Source organism: Heterodontus francisci, chromosome 7 (assembly GCF_036365525.1).
Source record: "Heterodontus francisci isolate sHetFra1 chromosome 7, sHetFra1.hap1, whole genome shotgun sequence".
Classification (NCBI taxonomy): domain Eukaryota; kingdom Metazoa; phylum Chordata; class Chondrichthyes; order Heterodontiformes; family Heterodontidae; genus Heterodontus; species Heterodontus francisci.
Genome location: NC_090377.1, coordinates 76,411,097 through 76,434,170, shown reverse-complemented (window position 1 = coordinate 76,434,170; position 23,074 = coordinate 76,411,097). Strand labels below are relative to the sequence as shown.

General features: G+C 43.2%; 1 protein-coding gene across 5 annotated transcripts in view; it reads left to right on the top strand.

Annotated features, from left to right (window-relative positions):
• The window catches only part of atf2 (activating transcription factor 2), a 149,774-nt gene that overhangs the window by 75,987 nt on the left and 50,713 nt on the right, over positions 1 to 23,074 (top strand). For all 5 annotated transcript variants that reach the window (XM_068035454.1, XM_068035455.1, XM_068035453.1 and 2 more), the window contains one exon: positions 21,507 to 21,682. In XM_068035454.1, coding sequence (XP_067891555.1) covers positions 21,507 to 21,682 — 176 coding nt within the window. The remainder of the gene's footprint in view (positions 1 to 21,506; positions 21,683 to 23,074) is intronic.

Sequence of the window (23,074 nt, the reverse complement as noted above, 5' to 3'; positions counted from 1 at the left end):
TTATTGACGTGGAGGGCGCAGAATGTCCACCCCCGATGATGTAGAGGGGGCGGGCGCTCCATCCCCGGCAACGGCGTCCGGTGCCACCACGCAGGCACCGGCATCATTTTTAAAGGGCTTCAAGCCCTTCAGTGAGATTTACATTTTTAAAGGTCCCGCCGTCCAAAAAATAAAATTAAACTTTTAATTGCACTTTGAATCTCCTCTCCCACCCCACCAATGAATAATCAATATGTAAGTTACCCTCTCGCCCCCAAAAAATCACTTTTTCCGATCCCAAACTGACCCCCCTGAACTTCATAAACTTTGACCGTCAATCCCTCCCACCATCCCCGCAACCAATAGGAACAGATTTCCTTGCTGCCCCCACCTGCCCTGAAAACTTCACTCCTCCCCCCTCTCCACCTTTGTTACGGCTCGGATCTCCGTAAGGAGATCCAAGGGCGCGGGACTTCCGGCATCTGGCCAGAATATCGGCGTGGGACAACTGTTGGGATGTGATAAGTGATTATTCATTCATTAACATTTATTTGACTATTTAAATTAAGGTTCCGTTGCTGAGCGGTGGTGGGGGGGGGTGGGGGAGAGGGCTGCCATAAGGTCCTGCCGCCCCAGTAAAATGGGGCGGGGCCTTCCCATAGGTATTTTCCAGGCGCCCTCCCCCCCCCCCCCCCACACCCCCTTACCCCTCCCACCATGGCCCCCGGTGTGGTGGGCTGGTAAAATTCTGCTCATTAACTTCGTTTATCTCTCCATAGATGCTGACTGACCTACTAAGTGTTTCCATATTTTGGGATTTTATTTTCAGATTTCCAGCATCCACAGTATTTTGCTTTCATAGAAAGTGAAACTTTTTTGTTTCTGTTTTGTATTGGCTTTGAACATGTTTTGTATTTTTGAAGATTATATTCAAGATTTTTTCTTTCAGGAAACAAGCTAGAATGAAATGTTTTTTTCTGTCATGTATTTTCAACACATTTGTTAATCAGCTTGTTGGTCTTTTCTGCCAAACCATCTCTTTTAGACAGTTAAAATATGTTAAAGTTGACTTTATGAAATGCTAAATATTTGTAACTCAGTAACAACAGTTTTTTTTTAAATGAATATTTTATCTTCAGATCTAGCTGACCTATATATCGCCATGGGCGGCGCAGTGGTTAGCACCGCAGCCTCACAGCTCCAGTGACCCAGGTTCAGTTCTGGGTACTTCCTGTGCGAAGTTTGCAAGTTCTCCCTGTGACCATGTGGGTTTCCGCCGGTGCTCCGGTTTGCTCCCACAGCCAAAGACTTGAAGGTGGATAGGTAAATTGGCCATTGTAAATTGTCCCTAGTGTAGGTAAGTGGTAGGAAAATGGTGGGGATGTGGTAGGGAATATGGGATTAATGTAGGATTAGTATAAATGGGTGGTTGTTGGTCGGCACAGACTCGGTGGGCCGAAGGGCCTGTTTCAGTGCTGTATATCTAAATAAATAAAAATAAATTTGCCAATCTCACCCTATAACCTGCCACATAGTAGTCCAAGAAAGCAGGAAGGAAGGGTGATTTTCTGTTTCTTTTCATGTTGTACCTGATCTCCATTTGATACCTCACTGCAGCAGTACATAGAGATCGGGCATTTTTTCCTTGGTGATTTGATTGTTCTACTATACTGGTGCACGATATTAAAGTGACCAGAACTTGATGTAGCTGGAGGGTGACTGATTTTACTTCACACTTTCTGAGTTGCTACCCATCGTGCACTATCCCTCTGAACTAATACAGCTTTTAATTTTCATCAGATCTAATGGGTCAGTCAGAAATACCAGGCAAAAGATAGTAAGGCATAGAATTTTCCTATAAGTGAAATGCACCTTTTTATGGTGATATAAAATGTTTCTGCTTTGTAAGAAAGTTGTCATAAAATGTAAGTGCTAAAATTCACTGTTAAATTTTAATTTATTGAGGTGTGTATTGAAATTAAATGATCACGCTACACAGCAAATGAAAAAGAATTTTTTGAACATAGATTGAGATTAATTACAACATAAATCTTCGGAAACATTTAGCAGTTATACAGAGGGTTGTGCTTCAACTGACATCGACCATTGTCATCAGAAAATGAAAATTACTGTAGACAACTGGCCCTTTTTATCTTTGTGTTAAGTGCCCGAGAAAATACATTCAAATTTGGTGAAGATGTCACACATGTGGGTGTACAAATAGGTGTACATTCACATATAATTAATGAAGCCATTGCACAATTAAGGATACATTCACAGATATATTTTAGGATGCCACTGTATAAATACATAGGTCACACAACATTTATGAGTGTGTATTTTACAATATATAGTTTCAAAGTCATGATGTCTGTAAGAGGAATATATAGCCACATCCAAGCTTACGAGAATGAGTGTACATGCACTGAAAGCAATGCAATTCTGGGTCTGAGGCAGCTTATTTTCTGTTAGGTTCAGGGGGGTTGTTAGATTGCCTCTCAGGGCCATAATACCTCAAATTTAAGGTTCTTATCCATGTATTTCGATCCCTCTATGGCCTCACCTATCCTTATCTCTAACTTATTCCAGCCCAACAAAGTTTGCTCCCACACCACCTAAACCCTCTGTTTTACTGACTTGGGCCTCTTGTGCATCGTTTTTTTCCCTTCACCTCATGAGTTGTAGCTGCTTTGACCTCACATTCTGAAATCTCTTCCTATATCCTTCCAGCATTCCACCTCCCTTTCTTCCTTTAAAACTCTTCTTAAAACTGACCTCTTTGTCCATGCTTTTGGTTAACTTCCTAATCTTTCTTTCTGTGGATCAGTGTCTGTTTTTCCTTGCAACCTTATAAAGTGCCTGAGAACATTTTCTGTAGGGAATACGCATAGTTGTTGTTAGGCTTGGGATCATTGCAGGGTTATGTACTGATGGTTGTGTTGTTTCGGGTTGATGCCATTCTTGGCCAGTAGGTTGGGGTTGATTGCTGTGCTGAGGGGCTAGTTTATGTTGAGTGGGTCTCCAAGGATGGATTCTTTTTATTCGTTCATGGGTTATGGGCATGCTGGCTAGGCCAGCATTTATTGCCCATCCCTAATTAACCTTGAGAAGGTGGTAGTGAGCTGCCTTCTTGAACTGCTGCAGTCCTGGGGGTGTAGGTACACCCAAAGTGCTGTTAGGAAGGGAGTTTCAGGATTTTGACCCAGCGACAGCGAAGGAATGGCGATATAGTTCCAAGTCAGGATGGTGTGTGGCTTGGAGGGGAACTTGCAGGTGGTGGTGTTCCCATGCATCTGCTGCCCTTATCCTTCTAGGTAGTAGAGGTCACGGGTTTGGAAGGTTCTGTCAAAAGAGCCTTGGTGAATTGCTGCAGTGAAATTTGTAGATGGTACACACTGATGCCACTATGCGTCTGTGGTGAAGGGAGCAAATGCTGAGGGTGGTGGATGGGGTACCAATCAAGCGGGCTGCTTTGTCCTGGATGGTGTCGAGCTTCTTGTGTTGTTGGAGCTGCACTCATCCAGGAATGTGGATAGTATTCCATCACACTCCTGACTTGTCTCTTGTAGATGGTGGACAGGCTTTGGGGAGATAGCAGTTGAGTTACTCACCACAAAATTCCCAGCCTCTGACCTGCTCTTGTAGCCACAGTATTTATGTGGCTGATCCGGTTCAGTTTCTGGTCAATGGTAACCCCCAGGATGTTGATAGTGGGGGATTCAGCGATGGTAATGCCATTGAACATCGAGGGGAGACAGTTAGATTCTCTCTTGTTTGAGATGGTCATTGCCTGGCACTTGTGTGGCGCGAATGTTACTTGCCACTTACCAGCCTAAGCCTGGATGTTGTCCAGGTCTTGCTGCATCTGGACATGGGCTGCATCATTATCTGAGGAGTTGCAAATGGTGCTGGACATTGTGCAATCATCAGCGAACATCCCATTTCTGACCTTATGATGGCGGGAAGGTCATTGATGAAGCAGCTGAAGATGGTTGGGCTTAGGACACTACCCTGAGGAACTCCTGTAGTAATGTCCCAGGACTGAGATGATTGACCTCCAATAACTACAACCATCTTCCTTTGTGCTAGTTATGACTCCAACTAGTAGAGAGTTTTCCCCCTGATTCCCATTGACTTCAGTTTTGCTAGTGCTCCTTGATACCATACTCGGTCAAATGCTGCCTTGATGTAAAGGGCAGTCACATCACCTCACCTCTGGAGTTCAGCTCTTTTGTCCATGTTTAGACAAAGGCTGTAATGAGGTCAGGAGCTGAGTGGCCCTGGCTGAATCCAAACTGAGCGTCAGTGAGCAGGTTATTGCTGAGCAAGTGCCACTTGATTGCATTGTCGACTACCCTTTCTATCACTCCAGACTGCCTGGTATTTCCAGGTGGAGGCCAAACATTTATTGTCATTAGCAAACATATGTTTGAGCCTCATGTTCATTGTGGGTGGGACTGCACTCTGCTTCCCTGGAAGGGAAATGCATCTTCTTGCAGCTAGCAGCATGAGATGTACTAGTCTTGTTGTGATGAAAGCTGTTCCTCTCCATTGGACAGCACTAAACTTGGTTCCCTGGGATCATGAGACTAGCCAGTAATATTCCCACTGCTATCCAGAATGGCCTTTGAAGGGACAAAATATATGGATGATGTTGTCTCTCTGGGTGTAGCTTCTCCAGCAGTTGCCTGGTACGGAGATATGAAATTTGTTTAGTTTGTGCTGGATGCATTTTGATTTTAAGTTGGTCTTGGTACATTTTGCTGCAGTGGGTGGTGACCCCATATCCCTTGTCATTACTCTTCCTTTAATGGTCAACCTACAGTCTTGTTCCCAGACTTCCTTCAGGATTTCTATTCTGTCCATGATCATGTAAAAATGATACACAGGGTGGTGATGTATCCAAAAATAAACTGTTAGAAAGTGGAGAAAGATTTCTAAAGCAGTTGACCTACACTGAAGTCTGCAAAGTATTGTAGGGTTCTGAATGTGGAAAGAATTATTTGCCATGTTGGGTCAGGTGAAATTTGTCAACTAACTCTGCAGGGACATAATTTGACCCTCATATGGGAATTAGCTTAAGCTGATGATTCTTTTCTTATGTCAAGTTCTGCATCCAACTGAGGTGAATCCTTCAGGGAGCTCCCCATTGTGCTGCATTGGGAAGAGGGTAGGTAGCCTGTTGGGATCTTTAAGACCACCCTTACTGAGAGAGTTGTAATGAGAGTAGGGTACTTCTAGCCCTCTATTGGTCTCTTCTAAGGGTGTATGAATGTAGAGTCTGGTTTGGCTTCTTTTTCCAGCTGCAGATTTTGTCAGGAGTATTAGGAACAAGGCCAAAACTCTTGGATTTGTGTTGTTCTGTAATAATATTTGAAAATTGAGAGCTGAATTTTCCTCTTATTTTTGGGGTTGGGGGCATTTGAAATATTTAGACATCCTTTTGCCATCCCTCCCCAGAGGAACTTGTAGATATGATTGCAAAAGTCATGTAATTAATGGGCTGGTGCCTCCACAGGCAGTATCTGAAATAGAGAAGGCGGTAGAGAACATTCACCTTTACTATATTCATCCTACTCTTTTATTTTTGTAACTTAAAAAGCCCCCCCCTCCCATGAATTTCCTATTTTTACACATATTCCAAAAACTTGTGCCAAAGGAGTTTGTTGAGAGAGCATGAGCTCTTTCTTTAAAACATGTCTCCATTATTTCCTCTGGCTTTCTCAAAATTGTGTCCCACAAGTCCCTTGAAGAATTCTGATTCTCTGAGTACAATATAGTGGGGCAGGCATCATTCAGATGGATAGGCTGATAATGGAGTGGTAACAAAGGAAACAGTTCTGGCAAAAGTTGACTTTTTACGGTGTTATGGTATTTTCACCATTTAAAAATTATTTCCTGCTAGTCCTTCAATTAAAAACAGAAAATTCTGGAAATGCATAGCAACTCTGGCAGTATCTGAAAATAAAAATGTTAGGGTAGCATTTCGTCCTTTGCAGAATGACATTCTTTCAGCAGAACTACAGAGTTTGTCATTTTTGCTGTTTTCTCTCATTTACAGTTATTTTCTTTTTATCTTCCTGTCTTATGTTAGATCCTTTTGAAGATGTCTGTGCTTTTAACTGAGTGTTCATTATTCCACAACTTAAAGAAGCCATACTGGAGCTGTTCCTGGAAACAGCCTACCCATCCCACACTTAAATATGTCTGATTAGAAGCACAATCAAGGCTAACCTCATTTCTGTCTGAAAGACAAAAAGCTTGAATGTTATTGTTTAAAAACACAGAACTGTGTGCTGCCATAAGCATGAAATGTTTGAGTGCATTTCTCTGGGTATTGATAGCAATCTGTACCATCGGAATTTACATCAATCAACTTAACTAACAAAGTTGGTGCAGTCTCTGTCTTGCAGTACTAGCTGGAGAGAAGCAAAGATAGAGTAATCGTAAACATGGAGATAAGAGAGTAACAGAAATTGCTTTTTTTGAAATTGCTTTTAATGATTAGCCTTCCCCAGAAGTTTGAATAAATTTGGAAAAATTGATGACGGTACAGAAAATACTTAATGCTCTGGAGCAAGTGGGTTTCGAGGACAAATTGGACCTCTTATTCTATGTTTTCTTGTGATTTTGGGCTGAGATAGGGGTCCCAACGGTGGGCCAGAAAGAGGGGGGAGCCCCAGACTCGGCCCTCAGTTGGACCCCCATTGCTATCACATGGCGGGCATCCAATTAACTGCCTGCTTTCAGGGATGCCATCCCGTTAAAGGATGAGTATCTGCCTCCAGAGCTGCTGGCCAATTGGAAAGCCACTGGCTCTGCAGTACCAGCAGTCCCACTGGGAGCAGTGGCCCAGCAGTTCCGAGGACTGGAAGAGACCCCAAGAGAGGTAAGTGAGGTCGGGGTTGCCGGGGCCATTTAGGGAGGGGGTGGGGCTGCCCTCCAGCAGCCCTGGATTGCCCCCAAAGGAGGCCCTGTCCCCCCCAGTCCTGCTAGAAGGTTGCCAGGCTTTACCTGGCGGCGTCTCCCTGCGGCAGCAAGCCCCTCCGCCTTCAACAAAATTGAACTGGAGGCTGGAAGAGACTGGCCTGGGGCCATTTTGTTTGCCCCGCCCACCCCCCCTTCATGCTCATCTCTAAGGGCAGCACAAAATCTTGCCCCTTGTGTTACGCATAGAAAAAAAGATAAATAAAACTGAATAAACTAGAGAATGAGGGAGTATATATACAAAAGCAGTAAGACAATTTTTTCAAAATTGTAATTTTTTTCCTCACTCTGAAATCATGTACTTGGTGTCATTAGAACTTGCAACTAGAGCAACAATAAGGACAAATATTAATCACGAGAACAAAATTTCCAGAGAGTTTGTACTGCTATTCCAAAGAGAAAATTGCCACATTCTTGTGACCGAAAGCACATTCCAACTTTGGTTCGAAGTTGATTACTAATTATTTTATTACTAATTGGTGTAAATTGTTGCGGTGTAGGTACACCAATTCTTATGTTCCTTGTATAAACAATTGAGGGCAGGCACCATCTTTCCTGATGCTACTCTTCTCATAACCAGGCAAGTAATCTGGTGACATGTCTGCAACTCTGAGCTTGGTGTTCTTATAGATGACAGATGGATGGGCAAGGGGATTGAGCTATTTACTCACTTGGGTATCTATACACTGAAGTAACAAAGATTCAGTTTAGATTTCATCCAACCAATGTCACATAAACTGCCCTTGTCAAAAATAACTCCCAGTGTGATTATGACTAATAGGTTATCCTATTTGGCCCTCCATTGTCTCTCCATAGCCTTCAAAACAGTAGACGATTTTAACCATCTTCCTCCTCTATAGCACTGACCTTTCATGGTTCCATTCCTATCTGCCCCAATATAACCAGCCCATCTCCTGCAATGACACCTATTCCTGTGCCTGGAAGATAACCTTGGCCTATTTCTCGTTTATATGCTGCCTTTCCTCAGTGTTATTCACAAACGTCTCTCCACCGTCAGCCTCAAATCCAAGACTGTTGTTGTGAGTCCAACTGCATAATCAACATCAAGACATGGATAAACCACAACGTTGAAAACAAAACATTAGCAGGACAAATCTAAGTGTTGTAGGATTCACACCTAACAAGTGAGCACAAGCAAGACACTGGTGGTAGGGACATCTTTTAGAGTCGGCAAGGGGCACAGTCTTTTCCAAGCTCTGTTCAGCTAGACACAGATGCTGAACCCGAGGCTAATCATTGAGAAGGAGAATGTTAGATGTGCATCAGCAATTTAACCAGGTACTGACAATCATGCCACGCACGCTCTCCACTATATGGAGAAGATGGAGGCGACTAACTCGATCGCTAGTGCATTGGTGGTACAGGGAATTGCGAGAATATCTGCCATGGAGAGAGAGCCTGCCTCCATGGAGGTACAAGCACGGCTCTCAAGTGAGGGCATTATGACGACCATGCAGACTTTGGGTGTCACCTTGTCTGCTGCCTTAAACAGGATGATAGATACCTTATCTTGGCTTTACAATATGCCACTGATTGTCACCAATCTGGTCTGAAACAGACCGGTAGGAGTGATGTGGTGCTGTACCAGGAGAGTTGAAAGGGGACACCAGTTGTTCCCTCCCCCACCCTGCTGCCAACCCCCAGTTAGTACCCAACATGCTGCCTTGTCTCCTGATGGCTGAGTCTTTGACAGGGCACGCAGGCTTCAAAACCCAGAGGTCATAGCCCAGAAGCATTGCAACAGCCAGGATAGGGAGCTGAACAACCTGTCTCGACCCCTCCGGAACTCATACGCGATGCGCCACATAGAAGTGATAGGAAGCACAAGTTGAAGGAATTGTAATTCACCAGGGATAGGCGCATGAGTGTTTGAGAAAATATGTTAATGTTATGACCAGAGGAGAAAGGTGTCTAGGGGTCTTTTACTATCTTCACCTGGTCTTATTGTAACAGGGTTTAATTTTAAAACACACTGTATTTTGAGCTTCCCCTTTGCGAATTCTTGTTCACAGCTTTACAATTATAAGGCGGCACAGTGGCGCAGTGGTTAGCACCGCAGCCTCACAGCTCCAGCGACCCAGGTTCAATTCTGGGTACTGCCTGTGTGGAGTTTGCAAGCTCTCCCTGTGTCTGCGTGGGTTTTCTCCGGGTGCTCCGGTTTCCTCCCACAGCCAAAAGACTTGCAGGTTGGTAGGTAAATTGGCCATTATAAATTGCCCCTAGTATAGGTAGGTGGTAGGGAAATATAGGGACAGGTGGGGATGTGGTAGGAATATGGGATTAGTGTAGGATTAGTATAAATGGGTGGTTGATGGTCGGCACAGACCCGGTGGGCCGAAGGGCCTGTTTCAGTGCTGTATCTCTAAAAAAAAAAATGAGCACAAACAGGCTTTCTTCGCTTTGAAGAAGAAAAGTGAAATTTATTAAACTTACTTAAACTCTAATATGGTTCATGCCTACGGATATACGACGCGCCCACGCTAGCATGCACACGCGACATACACATGCAGATAGGGATAGAAAAGAGAAGAAAAGATAAAGTGGGACAGTTTGAGGCAATATCTTGTTATTGTGCTTCGAACTCGCTGTAGTCCTTGACTGAAGATATGGTCTTGCGTTTTGTTGGGGCCCAGTATTCTTCTTAAACCTTGTTCACATAGGAGACTTTTCTCTCTTTGAGTTTACATGCCTTCAATGGTTTCCGAAGCTGGTGAGAGTGAGATGAGGGCAGACAGGAGAGGAGGTCATTCTTGCTTCAGTTCCAGGAGCACACGGCGTTCTGAGTTCAAATTCTGTTTTTCCAGTTTAAAACTCCCCTTGTTGGCCAGCAGGTGGTCACGTGACTGACTGGTTTGACCAGGTCTCTTCTGTATTGAGTTCGAAGCACAATAACAAGATATTGCCTCAAACTGTTCCACTTTAACTTTTCTTCTCTTTTCTATCCCTATCTGCATGTGTATATTCAACACCATCTGGTACTATGTAAATGTCCTTCCAGCCAGGGGCTTGCAGTTTTAATGTTCATGTGGCGAAATCATGTGTTCCTCAGTTTTGGCAGGTGGGGGTGGGGGGGGAGGGGGGGATTTGCCTGGCCACACCCAGGGGAATGAAATGCAATTTGAAGAAAACGGTGCATTTCATTACAGAGTTTGAGAGAAATATGATACAGAAAGAAAACCAAACATTTATCTCATTCATTTCCATTCATTAACCAATCTTAAAGCTTATTAAAGCTGGTCTGTTCTGGGTGCCAGGGCTACTTTAATTTTCTCTTTTTTTTCAGGGGAGTTAGTAAGGGGCGGGTCTATCCTGAACTCTGAATCATGCAAAGACTTTTTACTTCAGGGGACTCTGACTGTGGGGGAGGATTCTTTGTTCCTCTTCTGTTTGTTCTCTGGGACACTCCTACTTGCAGGTATTTGTGCAGACTTAACTGCATTTTCTTCTGACACTTTGACTTGGTGAGGCATCACCCTCACGGTATCTCTGCCCCCTAGAGATCTTTCTTTGTCTCTACAGGTTCCTATAAATGCATAAATAACTCTGGTGGGGTGCTTCTAGAGTCTGCATTTACACAGGAGGATGTGTGGTCTAACTTTTCACATTTTTCGGGGTTGGTTGACCACACAGTAGGGCTTTTCATCCAGGATTTTTCCCGGACTTCCTCGAACCTGCCCTTCTCTTTCTAAACTTTTGCCATAGAAATATGGATAGCTGAATAAAGAAAAGAGACAGAGTAGATGAGGTAAAAGGAAAACAGTAAAGAGACATTTCTGATATACCATTTAATTGGCTGTAGACTAATTCACTATCTCCTGAAAAATGCCACAGGCATCTTAGAACCCTACAATATGCCTAAGTAACAGGTTGCGCTTGTCAAATCACTAGTGAAACATTAGGCCGAGTTCAACTTTTGTAGAAGTAAGCATTTGTACTGGAAATGCACTTTAAAAATACTGTAAGTACTTTCATGGCACTGTAGAAGTAGAATAATGGTCTAGAAATTGCTGGAGCAGCTCTTCCCGTGGTGCGTGCCGTGAATTGAAATTTTTTTTTTACCCCACCTTTCAGATCAAATTTTTTTTTGCCACAAATTGCTAGAAATGTGAATTGATACTAGTGCAGTGACACCAGTGGGACATCTGGAATCTCGTGAAGGTCTGGGCCAATGCTCTATCTCCTTGACCAATCAAATTTAAGGACAGAAAAAGAAATAGAAAAAATGACGGAAAAGGAAATAGGGTGATACAGAGCCAAATTAGATATAGGAAGAGTAATAAAGAGGTAAATAAAGATTGAATTAAGAGAGACATAAAAAAGCGACAGAAAGGAAATTTAAAAAACCTCGAGAAACAACTTACTACCTGCAGGAGTGATACTCAGTAGTATCTGTTGTTCCCTTTCTGGGCCTTCAAGGTTGAGTATAATGTGAGGACCATAAATCACATCATTAACAAGGTCCTTACGGCACGAAATACCAAGCCTAAATGGCTGTGGTGAGAGTCATTTGTATTTATGTTGCAAATACAGTAATTTGTTAACTGCAAGACTAATTGCGGAGTGGCGAATGTCATCCAGCAATTTGTAGCAATTCACATTTCATGGCGTATCTCTTCCTCACCACAAATTGCTGTGGTTCTACGCACTAATAATAGGAGGCTTCCTGAGCTCAACATTATTTTTTCTGCAATTTCTGAATTATTAGCTTGTGCTGTACTGAATTCTGAAAATATTCAAATTCTGCTCTGCTAGCTCAACCCACATAATTCTGTTGCTTGTAGATTATACAGTTTGAATCCTTATATCTTTATTCAATGCATGTTCTCTATATATTAAAGCAGAAAGTATCTGTTAGAGGCTCCTTAGTCCATCTGGCTGTTCCTATAAACTCATTGTGTTAATCGCCCACCTCTTCAAATACTTATCCATTCTCCCTTAAATTTGTCCAAATTGTCTGTTTTCACTGTCTCCCTGGGTGGTACATTCCATACATTTAGCACTGTCAATTAAAGTTGTTGCATCTAAAGAGTCTGTGCACCTTCCTTCTTCTAACTCAAGCCCATCGGCTTGGTTTCAGAGTTTATGATAATCTCAAACATTGGAGTTCAATTTACTTATTTCTTAAGAATCTTGAATACTTGACTAATATCTCCCATAAGCTTTCTCTCCAGAATAAACAACCTCTTTTCATAGCTCAGATGCCTTAATCTACCTGTCAGTTTGGTTCACCTTTTTGGCACTGTCTCCAATGCCTGGATATCCTTGCTGTAAGGTGGCAACCAGAATTGTACATACCACTCCAAGTGTGACCATAGGATGACTGGTATAGACTCTATTACTTTCTGGGATTTGTGTTCTGTCCTTCTGGCTATACATCCCAAGATCTATTTGACTGCTACGCACTACTATTAGTTTTGTTCAGCTATTTATCAACACCTAAAGTCAGTCTTCTGCATTGTGTCCCATAGCCTACCCATTTAGTTTATATTACCACTGTTTTCCTTTCCTAACCTCATTACCTTACGTTTTCCCCACATTAAGTGTCTCTTAGCACTCATGACCCTGCCTTCCAAATCTATCTGATCCCTCTTGCATTTGTTTACGTGTTCCTATTGTTTAAAACCCCACTATCCAAACTAAACTCTGTGGCATCCTTCTAGCGATCTCTGGCCACGCTGATGCAGCTCTGTTTACAACCACCCTTTGCCGTCTCAGGTTTAGTCAGTTTCCAGTTTACCTCAGACACTTGCCTCCTATTCCGCGTCTTCCTATGTTGTGGACAAATCATGTGACCTGATATCAAAAGCTTTGCTGATCTGTTTATTTTCCCTTATTCCCTTTCTTTTTAGTTAGTAGACACTGCAGCTGCATCTAGTGGCAGAAATTGAGTTCTGCAACAGTGCAGTGTTGTGTATTATTTCATGGCAGTCTAGCTATAAACTCTACAGTCTAGAAGGATAGTTAAGTAGGACCTCATTGACATATATGAAATATGAAATGGTATATAGATGAGCTGAATCCAGAATATTACTTTGAATTACATTTCTTTACTCAAAGGAATGTGGTGGGTATAGTAAAGAGAAAAATACTAGTGATGTATAAAATGCAGCTGGATGATATAAAGAGAAGCTGAAGTTACTAGAAGAATGAGTTTTTATAAGTTAAATGTTTTTTTAATCCTTTGCTTTTTGTATGTTTATGCTGATGTAGGTTCCATTCACACTCCATAACTTGAGCATTTAATGTGGGCTGATACTTCAGTGCAGTGCTGCATTGAGTATTGAAGGTGAGAATTGGACAGCAAAAACTGGTATTTATACAGCACCTTTAACATAATAAAACGTCCAAAGGCGCTTCACAGGAGCGTTATACAGCAATGTTTTACACTGAGCCACTAAAGGAGATATTGGGGCAGATAACCAAAAGCTTGGTCAAAGAGATAGGTTTTAAGGACTTCTTGAGGACAGTGTCCTCAGTACCTTGCTCTATGGCAGTGAGGCCTGGACAACGTATGTCAGCCAAGAGCGACGTCTCAACTCGTTCCATCTTCGCTGCCTCCGGAGAATCCTTGGCATCAGGTGATAGGACCGTATCTCCAACACAGAATTCATCGAGGTGGCCAACATCCCCAGCATATACACCCTACTGAGCCAGCGGCGCTTGAGATGGCTTGGCCATGTGAGCCGCATGGAAGATGGCAGGATCCCCAAAGACACATTGTACAGCGAGCTCGTCACTGGTATCAGACCCACCAGCCGTCCATGTCACCACTTTAAAGACATCTGCAAACGCGACATGAAGTCCTGTGACATTGACCACAAGTCGTGGGAGTCAGTTGCCAGAGCTCGCCAGAGCTGGCGGGCAGCCATAAAGGTGGGGCTAAAGAGTGGCGAGTCAAAGTGACTTAGCAGTTGGCAGGAAAAAAGACAAGTGCGAGGAGAGAGCCAACTGTGTAACAGCCCCGACAACCAATTTTATCTGCAGCGCCTGTGGAAGAGTCTCTCACTCTAGAATTGGCCTTTATAGCCATTCCAGGCACTGCTCCACAAACCACTGACCACCTCTAGGTGCTTACCAATTGTCTCTCGAGACAAGGAGGCCAAAGAAGAAGAAGAAAGGAGGAAAGAAGTGTTTAAGGAAGGAATTCCAGAGGTTATGGCATTGTCCACTGAAGGCATGACCAACAATGATGGAGCAATTAAAATCGAGGATTTTCAAGAGGCCAGAATTAGAGGAATGCAGATATTTCGGAGGATTGTGGAGGTGGAGGACATTAGAGATAGAGAGGGAGGGGAAGGGAGGCGATAGAGGAATCTGAAAACAAGGATGAGAATTTTTAAATCAAGGCATTGCTTAAATGGGAGCCAGTGTATGTCAGCAGCATAGGGGTGATGGGTGAACTAAGGACACAGGCAGCAGAATTTTGGATGAAGTTTACGGAGGGGAGAATGTGAGAAGATGGCCAGGAATGCTTTGGAATAGTTAACGTTTAGAAGTAGCAAAGGCATGCATGAGGGTTTCAGCAGCAAATGAACTGAGGGCAGAGTCGAGTGATGTTACGGAGGTGAAAATTGGTGGTCTTAATGATGGCGTGGATATGTGGTTAGAAGCTCATCTCTGTGTCAAATATGACATCAATTTTGTCAGTCTGGTCATGCCTCAGACAGTTACCAGGGAGAGGGATGTAGTCAGTGGCTAGGGACAATGACTTTAGTCTTCCCAGTATTTAGTTGGAGGAGATTTCAGCTCATTCGGTATGGATTTTGGACATTGAGTCTGATAATTTAGAGACAGTGAAGGAGTCAAGAGAGGTGGTGGTGAGGTAGAACTGGGTGTCGTCAGCCTACATGTAAAAACTGATGCTGTGAATTCAAATGATGTACCCGAGGAATGGCATGTAAGTGAGAAATGGGAGGGGGCCAGGGTCTCCATCCTTGAGAGACATCAGAGATAATGGTGCGGGTGCAGGAAGAGAAACCATTGCAGGTGATTCTCTGGCTACAATTAGATAGTTAAGAATGTAATCAGGCGAGTGCAGTCCTGCCCAGCTAGATGACAGTGAACAGGTGTTGGAGGTGGATGGTGTGTTCAACTGTGTCAAACGCTGCAGGCAGATTGAGAATAACAAGGATGGATAGTTTACCTTTGTCACAGTCATGTAGAATATCATTTGTGACTTTGATAAGAGCTGTTTCTGTACTGTGGCAGTCGCATGGCCTGTAACCTGATTGGAGGGATTCAAACATGGAGTTGCGGGAAAGAAGGGCATAGATTTAGGAGGCGACAACACATTCAAGGGTTTTGGAGAGAAAAGGAGGTTGGAGATAGAGTGGTAGTTTGCAAGAACAGTATTGTGATTGTCATTGCTGTTATCGTTGGTGACAGCGGCATTCTCCACCTCAACTGTTCTAATGCTTTCCTGGCCAGCTACCTATCTTCCTTCTTTGGTGAGGCGAGTGAATGGGATGCTTGAATTTCCAAATGCTCCTTCTGCTGTTTGCACTTGGTCACTGCCTGGGCATGTCGACGTTGTTCGAACTGGCTGGCAATTTACGGATGCTTCTCCATTTTGAGCGATCTCGGGCAAGAGATTCCCATGAATCAGTGGAGATGTCACATTTTTTCAGAGAGTCTTTAAGGACATCCTTGTAGCGTTTCCTCTGCCCTCCTGGTAGCCTCTTGCCGTGACGGAGCTCGGAGTAGAAAGCTTGTTTTGGGAGTCTTGTGTCAGGCATGCGGACGATGTGGCCCACCCAACGTAACTGACTAGCCATAACCAGTGTCTCAATACTGGGGATGTTGGCCTGAGAGAGGACACTGATATTGGAATGCCTGTCCTGCCACTGAATTTGCAGGGTCCTGCAGATTCCAATTACACCTTGTTAGGTTCGCGTAAAGTGCGGTGATTAAAAATACAAGAACTCAACCTGAAGAGTTATAAAAATTGACTTTTCTTTAAAAGAAAAAGTGGACATTGTGCTTCAAAATGGCTACCAAAGGTCAAAAGACCTGTCCTTGTATATTCAAACTGTCTTACTGTCTGGCAAGGACAGAAGGATACATTCCAAAGTTAAGAGGTGCCGATTACATCCATCCTGAACCATCAAGAGAGGCTTTTGAGTTGAATGGGTTCTTCTGAAACAAAGAAGGAGTGAAGTAGCAATATCCTGGGTGAGATATGAGAGACTTTTAGCTTAAAAGGTAGCTCTCTGGAGAGAGAAAGAGACACAGGACAAAGCATCACCAAAGTCTGTCCAACTGAGAGCTGGGAGAAAATCCAGCAAGTCAAAAGGAAGGCCCTCTCTGTGAATTCTACACTTCGACTTGTGCAGCAGAGAACTGGAAGTGATCCCCTGTCTTCAGGCTGAAATTTCAACTAACAGAGAAATCTACAAATGCCCCAGGCCTGTGACTTTAAAAAGACATTGAGCTCCAAGAATTTCCTCTCTATCAGTCTCTTGGTGTGTGTGGGTGAATGCGTGAGTGGGTGCGGTTGTGACAATGTCAGGATAAGGCATATTGCTCAATAAATAATTAATATTATGTTTTAAACCTACAGGAAAACCTGTCACTGTCTGTGTATTTGACAAATAAAACACAAAGGGGTTAAAACCGTAATAACAAAATAATTTACGGTCTGGTGGGAGTTGAACAGTGGGGACCCACCATCACGTGGCCGTAACAACTTCCATGAAGCAACCAGGAACAGTTTTCTACATTAATCATAATTATTGATATCATGGCAAGTTGTTGTTAAACCAAGATCCCATCTTTTTGTAGTGGTTCAAATGAACACTAAAGGCACTGTCAATATTCGAAGAAGAGTAAGACACCTTTGTGGTACACTGACCAACATTCCTCCCCACAAAACACCACCAAGAAAAGATTAGGTGTGCATTCATATCGTTGCGGTTTCTGTGACCTTACTATGTACAAAATGGTTGATCACATGACAAAAGTAACTGAAAAGTTTAATTTGTTTTATATAAAGGGTTTAGGGTGTTTCTGAGAGATGTGATAAAGTGCTGTATTATTTCAAGTTTGTTTGTTCTTTTCTTCTATGGTGAATCATATAACCTTCTAAATTGAATCTATAAGGAGTACTCTCGAGATCACTCACACAAATCAAACTGCCAGTCTTCCACATCTGTTATTTCCCTAAGTAAAAAAAAAAAATGACATTTTAAAGGTAATTTTTCCAAGTGCATAAAGCATTCCAGCTGTTTGAGCTATGTTGTGCCTGCAGGTGATGCATAATGTAATTCAACATGTGCATGCACATTCAGTTATAATATAATATAACACCTCCGTTCAGTCCGCAAGCATGACCCCGAGCTTCCGGTTGCTTGCCATTTCAACACTCTCCCCTGCTCTCATGCTCACATCTCTGTCCTGGGATTGCTGCACTGTTCTAGTGAACATCAACGCAAGCTCGAGAAACAGCATCTCATTTACCGATTAGGCACACTACAGCCTGCTGGACTGAACATTGAGTTCATTAATTTCAGAGCATGACGGGGCCCCCATTTTACTTTTATTTTTAGTTATTTTTTATTTTTTATATTTTTTTTGTGTTTATTTTATTTCATCTTAGTTTGTTCAGTTTTCTTACCCACTGTTTTTTTTCATGTTTGTACTTGCTGCTGTTCAATTTTCAGTCCGTTAACACCCTACCTGTACTAATGCTTTGTCTTTCAACACACTATTAACATATTGTTTGCCTTTGCTCCATGACCCTCTTGTCAGCTATTCTGTGACCTTGTCCTATCCACACCTTCTTTGTTATCTCTTACCCCACCCCTGCTTTACTTGCTTATAACCTTTCACATTTCTAATATTTGCCAGTTCTGAAGAAGGGTCACTGACCTGAAACATTAACTATGTTTCTCTCTCCATAGATGCTGCCAGACCTGCTAAATATTTCCAGCATTTCTTGTTTTTATTTCAGATTTCCAGCATCCGCAGTATTTTGGTTTTATTCACAGTTATAATGGTGCTCAGTGATTCAGAGGATTCTGGTATATCATTATTATTATCGTTGCAGACTTAATACTAAACCAAGGAGTCAGATTTGTCCAAATATGTTTGACATCAGTATTGACCTGTGTTATGATTTACTGTGAATTCTGGGACATCAATTGCCTTGTGGTGGTGTTATGATAGAAATTAACTTCTGAACTGCATTACCACCTGAGTAGGCTTTGACACTGCGATTAGAAATGGCAGAATATTGACAAGATACATTTGCTGTTTAAACAACATGAATGCAACATTCGGGGGGGAATTTTAAGCTAGTGACAGGGGGCTCGATGTTAGGGGAAGCTGACGCCGAGTTCCCCATATCCCCTCTTCTCTGGAAGGCCCGCCGAATTTAGTGCCAAACAAGCACTTAACTGGACAGCGGCGGGCCTTCCATAGGATTTAGGACCCCGCCTTGCAGAGCTGCTGATCAATCAGAGGCTGGCAACTGCATCGCCACTGCAGAGGTGGTGGCTGCTGCTGTAGCTGCAACGAACAGACTTCGAGGAGGTAGGCTTAAGGTAGGTCAGGGCGGGAGGGGTCTTGCAGTGTTGATGGGGGGCCGACAGCAAGGACAAGGGGTGGCCCTCAGTGGGCCCCCTCTTTCCCAATGCCCGGTTGCCAGGTCCCTTATTCAGGCACTAAGCGCCTTTGAACAAGGAACCACTAACCCCCCCACCCACTCCCCCCTCGGAGCCAAGAAGCAGCCGCACTGTTTTTTTGCCATGCTTCCCGTGCAGCAGGGCCGCCTGTTGCGCAGGTAATTTCAGCTGTGGTGGGAAGAGGTCCTTAATTGTGGGTTAATTACCCAGTTAAGGGCCTCAATTGGCGGCAGGGCAGGAAGGCTGTTCCCAGGCCTTCCCACTCGGACTAAATTTTGGCAGAGGCTGGATGGTGGCAGGGTCCCCTCAGCCCCACCACCCCCCCCCCCCCCCCCCGGTCAGCATTCCACCCGATTTTATGCTCTCCCCACTTCCAAACCCGCCGCGGGGAAGAGTATAAAATTGCACCCTCAGTATCTAATACATTGGGGACAATAGATTGAGAGTTTGCAGGTGACAATGGCTATTAATCGCTCAAATGAGCATGGTTTAACTCAGTGGGCGGAATAGGTTTCTGGATGTAGTGTTGGACCTTGCCTATCACCCTATATAAATCATATATAATCTACATATCAAATAATTACAGCTTTTTTTCACCCAAATTTGACATTTTTGATGAGATTATTTGGAACACTACACCTATTGTGCTCTGATACCACGTATGTGCATTTTTACAAGTTTTGTTGTCTATTCTGTAATGAACTTTTAATAAATAAATCAATACTTATAGTAAAAAAAGTTAACATTTACGGTGCAGTTGTCATCATGTTTGACTAAATTTCCTCTGATAATGAGTCTGATTTGCTTTGATTGTGAGATTGATTTTAATGGCTTTAGAATTGATGGACCATGAAACATGATTCAGCAGAAGGATGCTATATATCTTTAAAATATGTGGAAAATATATTAAAATTGATCATTGTATCCTCTTAACAAGTTCATCTTATGCTCTCTATTGGCTACTTCAAAAACTATTCATTGTAACCATCTGTAATATATTATTAAAAATCCTGCATTGGCGCACACTACAAGTTATGACTTCAAATCCCATTATGGTAATTGAATTCAATAAATCTGATAATTTATGGGTTTGCACCAGGAAAAAAATACCTTCAATACTGCTAGGTTATTTTAAAAGCTCAACTAGTTCACAAATGTCTTTCAGCGAAGGGGGATTGCCACCTCTGCCTGGTCTGGCCTACACATGACTTCAGTCCCACAGTATGTGCTTGACTCCTAATGACCTCTGAAGTGGCTTAGTAAGCAACCCAGTTATAAACAACCTCACATCCTGTCACAAACCTTATATGTATATGTAAAAGTAACTTCCATTCATCAACTGATCATGTACAATGCCACAGGCATATGTTGTAAACCTTGTATTAACTTTTTTTTTTAATCCTAAATTCTTATGTACAAATTTGTAATGGAAACTGCCTATGTAAATTTGTCATGTTGTAGTTACACCCTCCTACCAATAGTGCACTAAAAGCTTCCAAATCAAGTTCTGTCAAAGGCAGAATCCAGTTTAAACATGTCAACACTTGGATGCAGCCCCAGTTGCACCTATAGGTGTGATAGGACCATACAATGTTAAAATAAGACCTGTCATGTATCATTAATTTTGGAAAGTAAAACCTGGTACTACAAACTGGCCATGTAACTCATCACACTTGTTCTGGCCCTGCAGCAATAGATTTACAAAATATTTTTTAAAAAATTGTGTGAAGTTGAAGTTTTATTCGCCCATCACCCCTGTGCTTGCTAACCTACATTTGCTCCCAGAACATCAACTCCTCAATTTAAAAATTTGTATCCTTGTTTTCAGATCCCTCCATGGCCTCACCCTTTCCTATCTCTGTAATCTCCTCCAGCCCTAACAACCCACCAAAATCTCTGCACTTCTCAAATTCTGGCCTTTTGCTAATTACTGATTTTAATGATTTCACCATTGGCAGCCATGCCTTCAGCTGTCTGGGCCCTAAACTCTGGAATCTCCTCCCTAAACCTCTCCACCTCTCTCTTCTCCTTTTAAAGCTGTTTGAAACCTATCTCACTTGTCCTATATTCTGCTTATGTGGCTCCATGTCAAATTTTGTTTGTTTGTTAAGCACCTTGGAACATTTTAATATGTCATAGGCACAACATAAACATTTTTTTTCATATTAATTTTTAGTATGGAGCTTGTTTATCCAAGCATACCTGCACTATAGCGGAAAGTAGCTTTATGGCCGAGCCCCCTCATGCCTCCCCTAAGGCTTGTCCTTCTACTACTGAAAGCTCTTCCTAGCTTGTGGACTTCACCTAGGCATTGAGATCTGCCCTTTGTAAATGGTCCATAAGCCTTGACATTCCCACAAAACCCCCTCCTAATCCCACAGTCTCTTTACTTCATCTAATGCTCAAACCCTGACACAATGGAAAAAAAGTACTGATGAAAGGACCAATGATTTGGTGGAGGACAGATAGGAACTTCTCCTTGCCCCCACAAGGACTTTGATTCCCTCTCCCCAACCTCTTGCCCTCCTTGCCCTCCTCACCCGCTCCATTCTCTTTCTCTTCTCCCCCCTTTTCTTCCTTCTGCCCTGCCCCCATCTTCTAGCTCCTCCCCCTCCCCCTCATCTTCCTCCTCCATCCCATCTCTATCTGCTGCCCTGTCATTGTCATCCTCCTTACCTTCCTCCTTCCCCTCACCTTTTCTGTCCCCACACTCTTCTGATATTGATTACCATGAATTAGTGGACCTGAAAAATATATTGCACATTACAGTGAATAAAAGACCTTATCCTCTAACTCACTATTAACAGCAACAGGGGAGAGCTGCTAGTGTTATTAAAACTTAAGTTATATATGTACTTGTAAATATCAAGTTAATGTCATTTTGGAATTTTGAAATAGGATGCCCCATTACAACAGACAGCACAAACTGTATCAACTATTCGTCCAGCATCATTGCAAGTTCCTAATGTGCTACTTGCAAATTCAGAAACTGGTGTTGTTATACAGCAGGCTTTGCCCTCTCCAACCTCTACTTCTGTCATCACACAGACTCCACCAACAAATAGAAACATAGTGTAAGTATTGAGATTTTTATTGCATTTTTCATTTTTGATGTAGAAATAATAGTTCAGTTAAACACTGGAGAATTATGACCTCAACATCTGATTGTCCAGATAAGTAAAGCCATCCTTGAAAGCCTCTTATTTATAGTGTAACAGAATGATCCACTGAGGATCTCACATACCATTTGAGATAAAAAGAAAAGAAAGCAAATATTGGAAATTCAAGATTGAAAAAACTTGGATGTCAATTTAACTCAGTTGGTAGCATTGTTTCTTTTGCGTCAGAAAGAGTGGGTTCAAGCCCCACGACAGACACGAGCACATAGTCTAGACCAGGAGTGTCCAACCTTTTCACATGGGGGGGCTACATTACAATATTTGTCTTGCATAGGGGGTCGGTGAGACAATTGCGTCAAGATAAAGGCATTAAAAATTTATCTTACCATTAATCAAAACAACAACAAATATGCATTTTTGTGAATAAGCTTTAAATGAGAAGACAAATTTATTGACTTATTTTCTCTTCACCATGTTGGACACTGATTTAGTGAGATACCTGGCTTTTTTTTTGCTAGCACAAGTAGTCAATGTCTGCCCACACACTTCTTGTAGCAATGCGGAGTACTCCAGATAGATGTCCATCTTGATCTTGATCGCTCTCTCTCCCTCTTCTCTCTCTCTCTGTCTGTTTCCCTCACCCTGCCTCTCTGTGACCCCCTTCTCTGTGTTCCCCCCTCTTTGTGTTATCCCCTATGTGTTGTCCCCCTGCCTCTGTCATTCCCCCCTATTGTTCACACCCCTCTCTCTGTCATCCCCCTCTGTGTGTCGTTACCCCTTCTCTGTGTCCCCTCTCTCTCCCTGTCCCTCACTCTCTCCCTGTCCCTCACTCTCTCTCCCTGTCCCTCACTCTCTCTCCCTGTCCCTCACTCTCTCTCCCTGTCCCTCACTCTCTCTCCCTGTCCCTCACTCTCTCTCCCTGTCCCTCACTCTCTCTCCCTGTCCCTCACTCTCTCTTTCTGTCCCCCCTCTCTCTTTCTGTCCCCCCTCTCTCTTTCTGTCCCCCCTCTCTCTTTCTGTCCCCCCTCTCTCTTTCTGTCCCCCCTCTCTCTTTCTGCCCCCCCTCTCTTTCTGCCCCCTTTCTCTCTCTCTCTCCCCTTCCCTCTTTCTCTGCCCCATCTTTCTGCACCCCCCCCCCCCATCTGCACGCCCGTCTCTCTCGCTCTCTGTCTCTGCCCTTTCTTTCTCTGCCCCCTCTCCGTCTCTGCCCCCTCTCTCTCTCTCTGACCCTCTCTCTCTATTTGCTCCTCCTCACTCTCTCTGTCCTTCGCCACCCCTTTCTCAGTCTTAGCTCTATGACTGTTCCACCAACACCACCCGCCCCCCACCACCCCGACCATTGCTGAG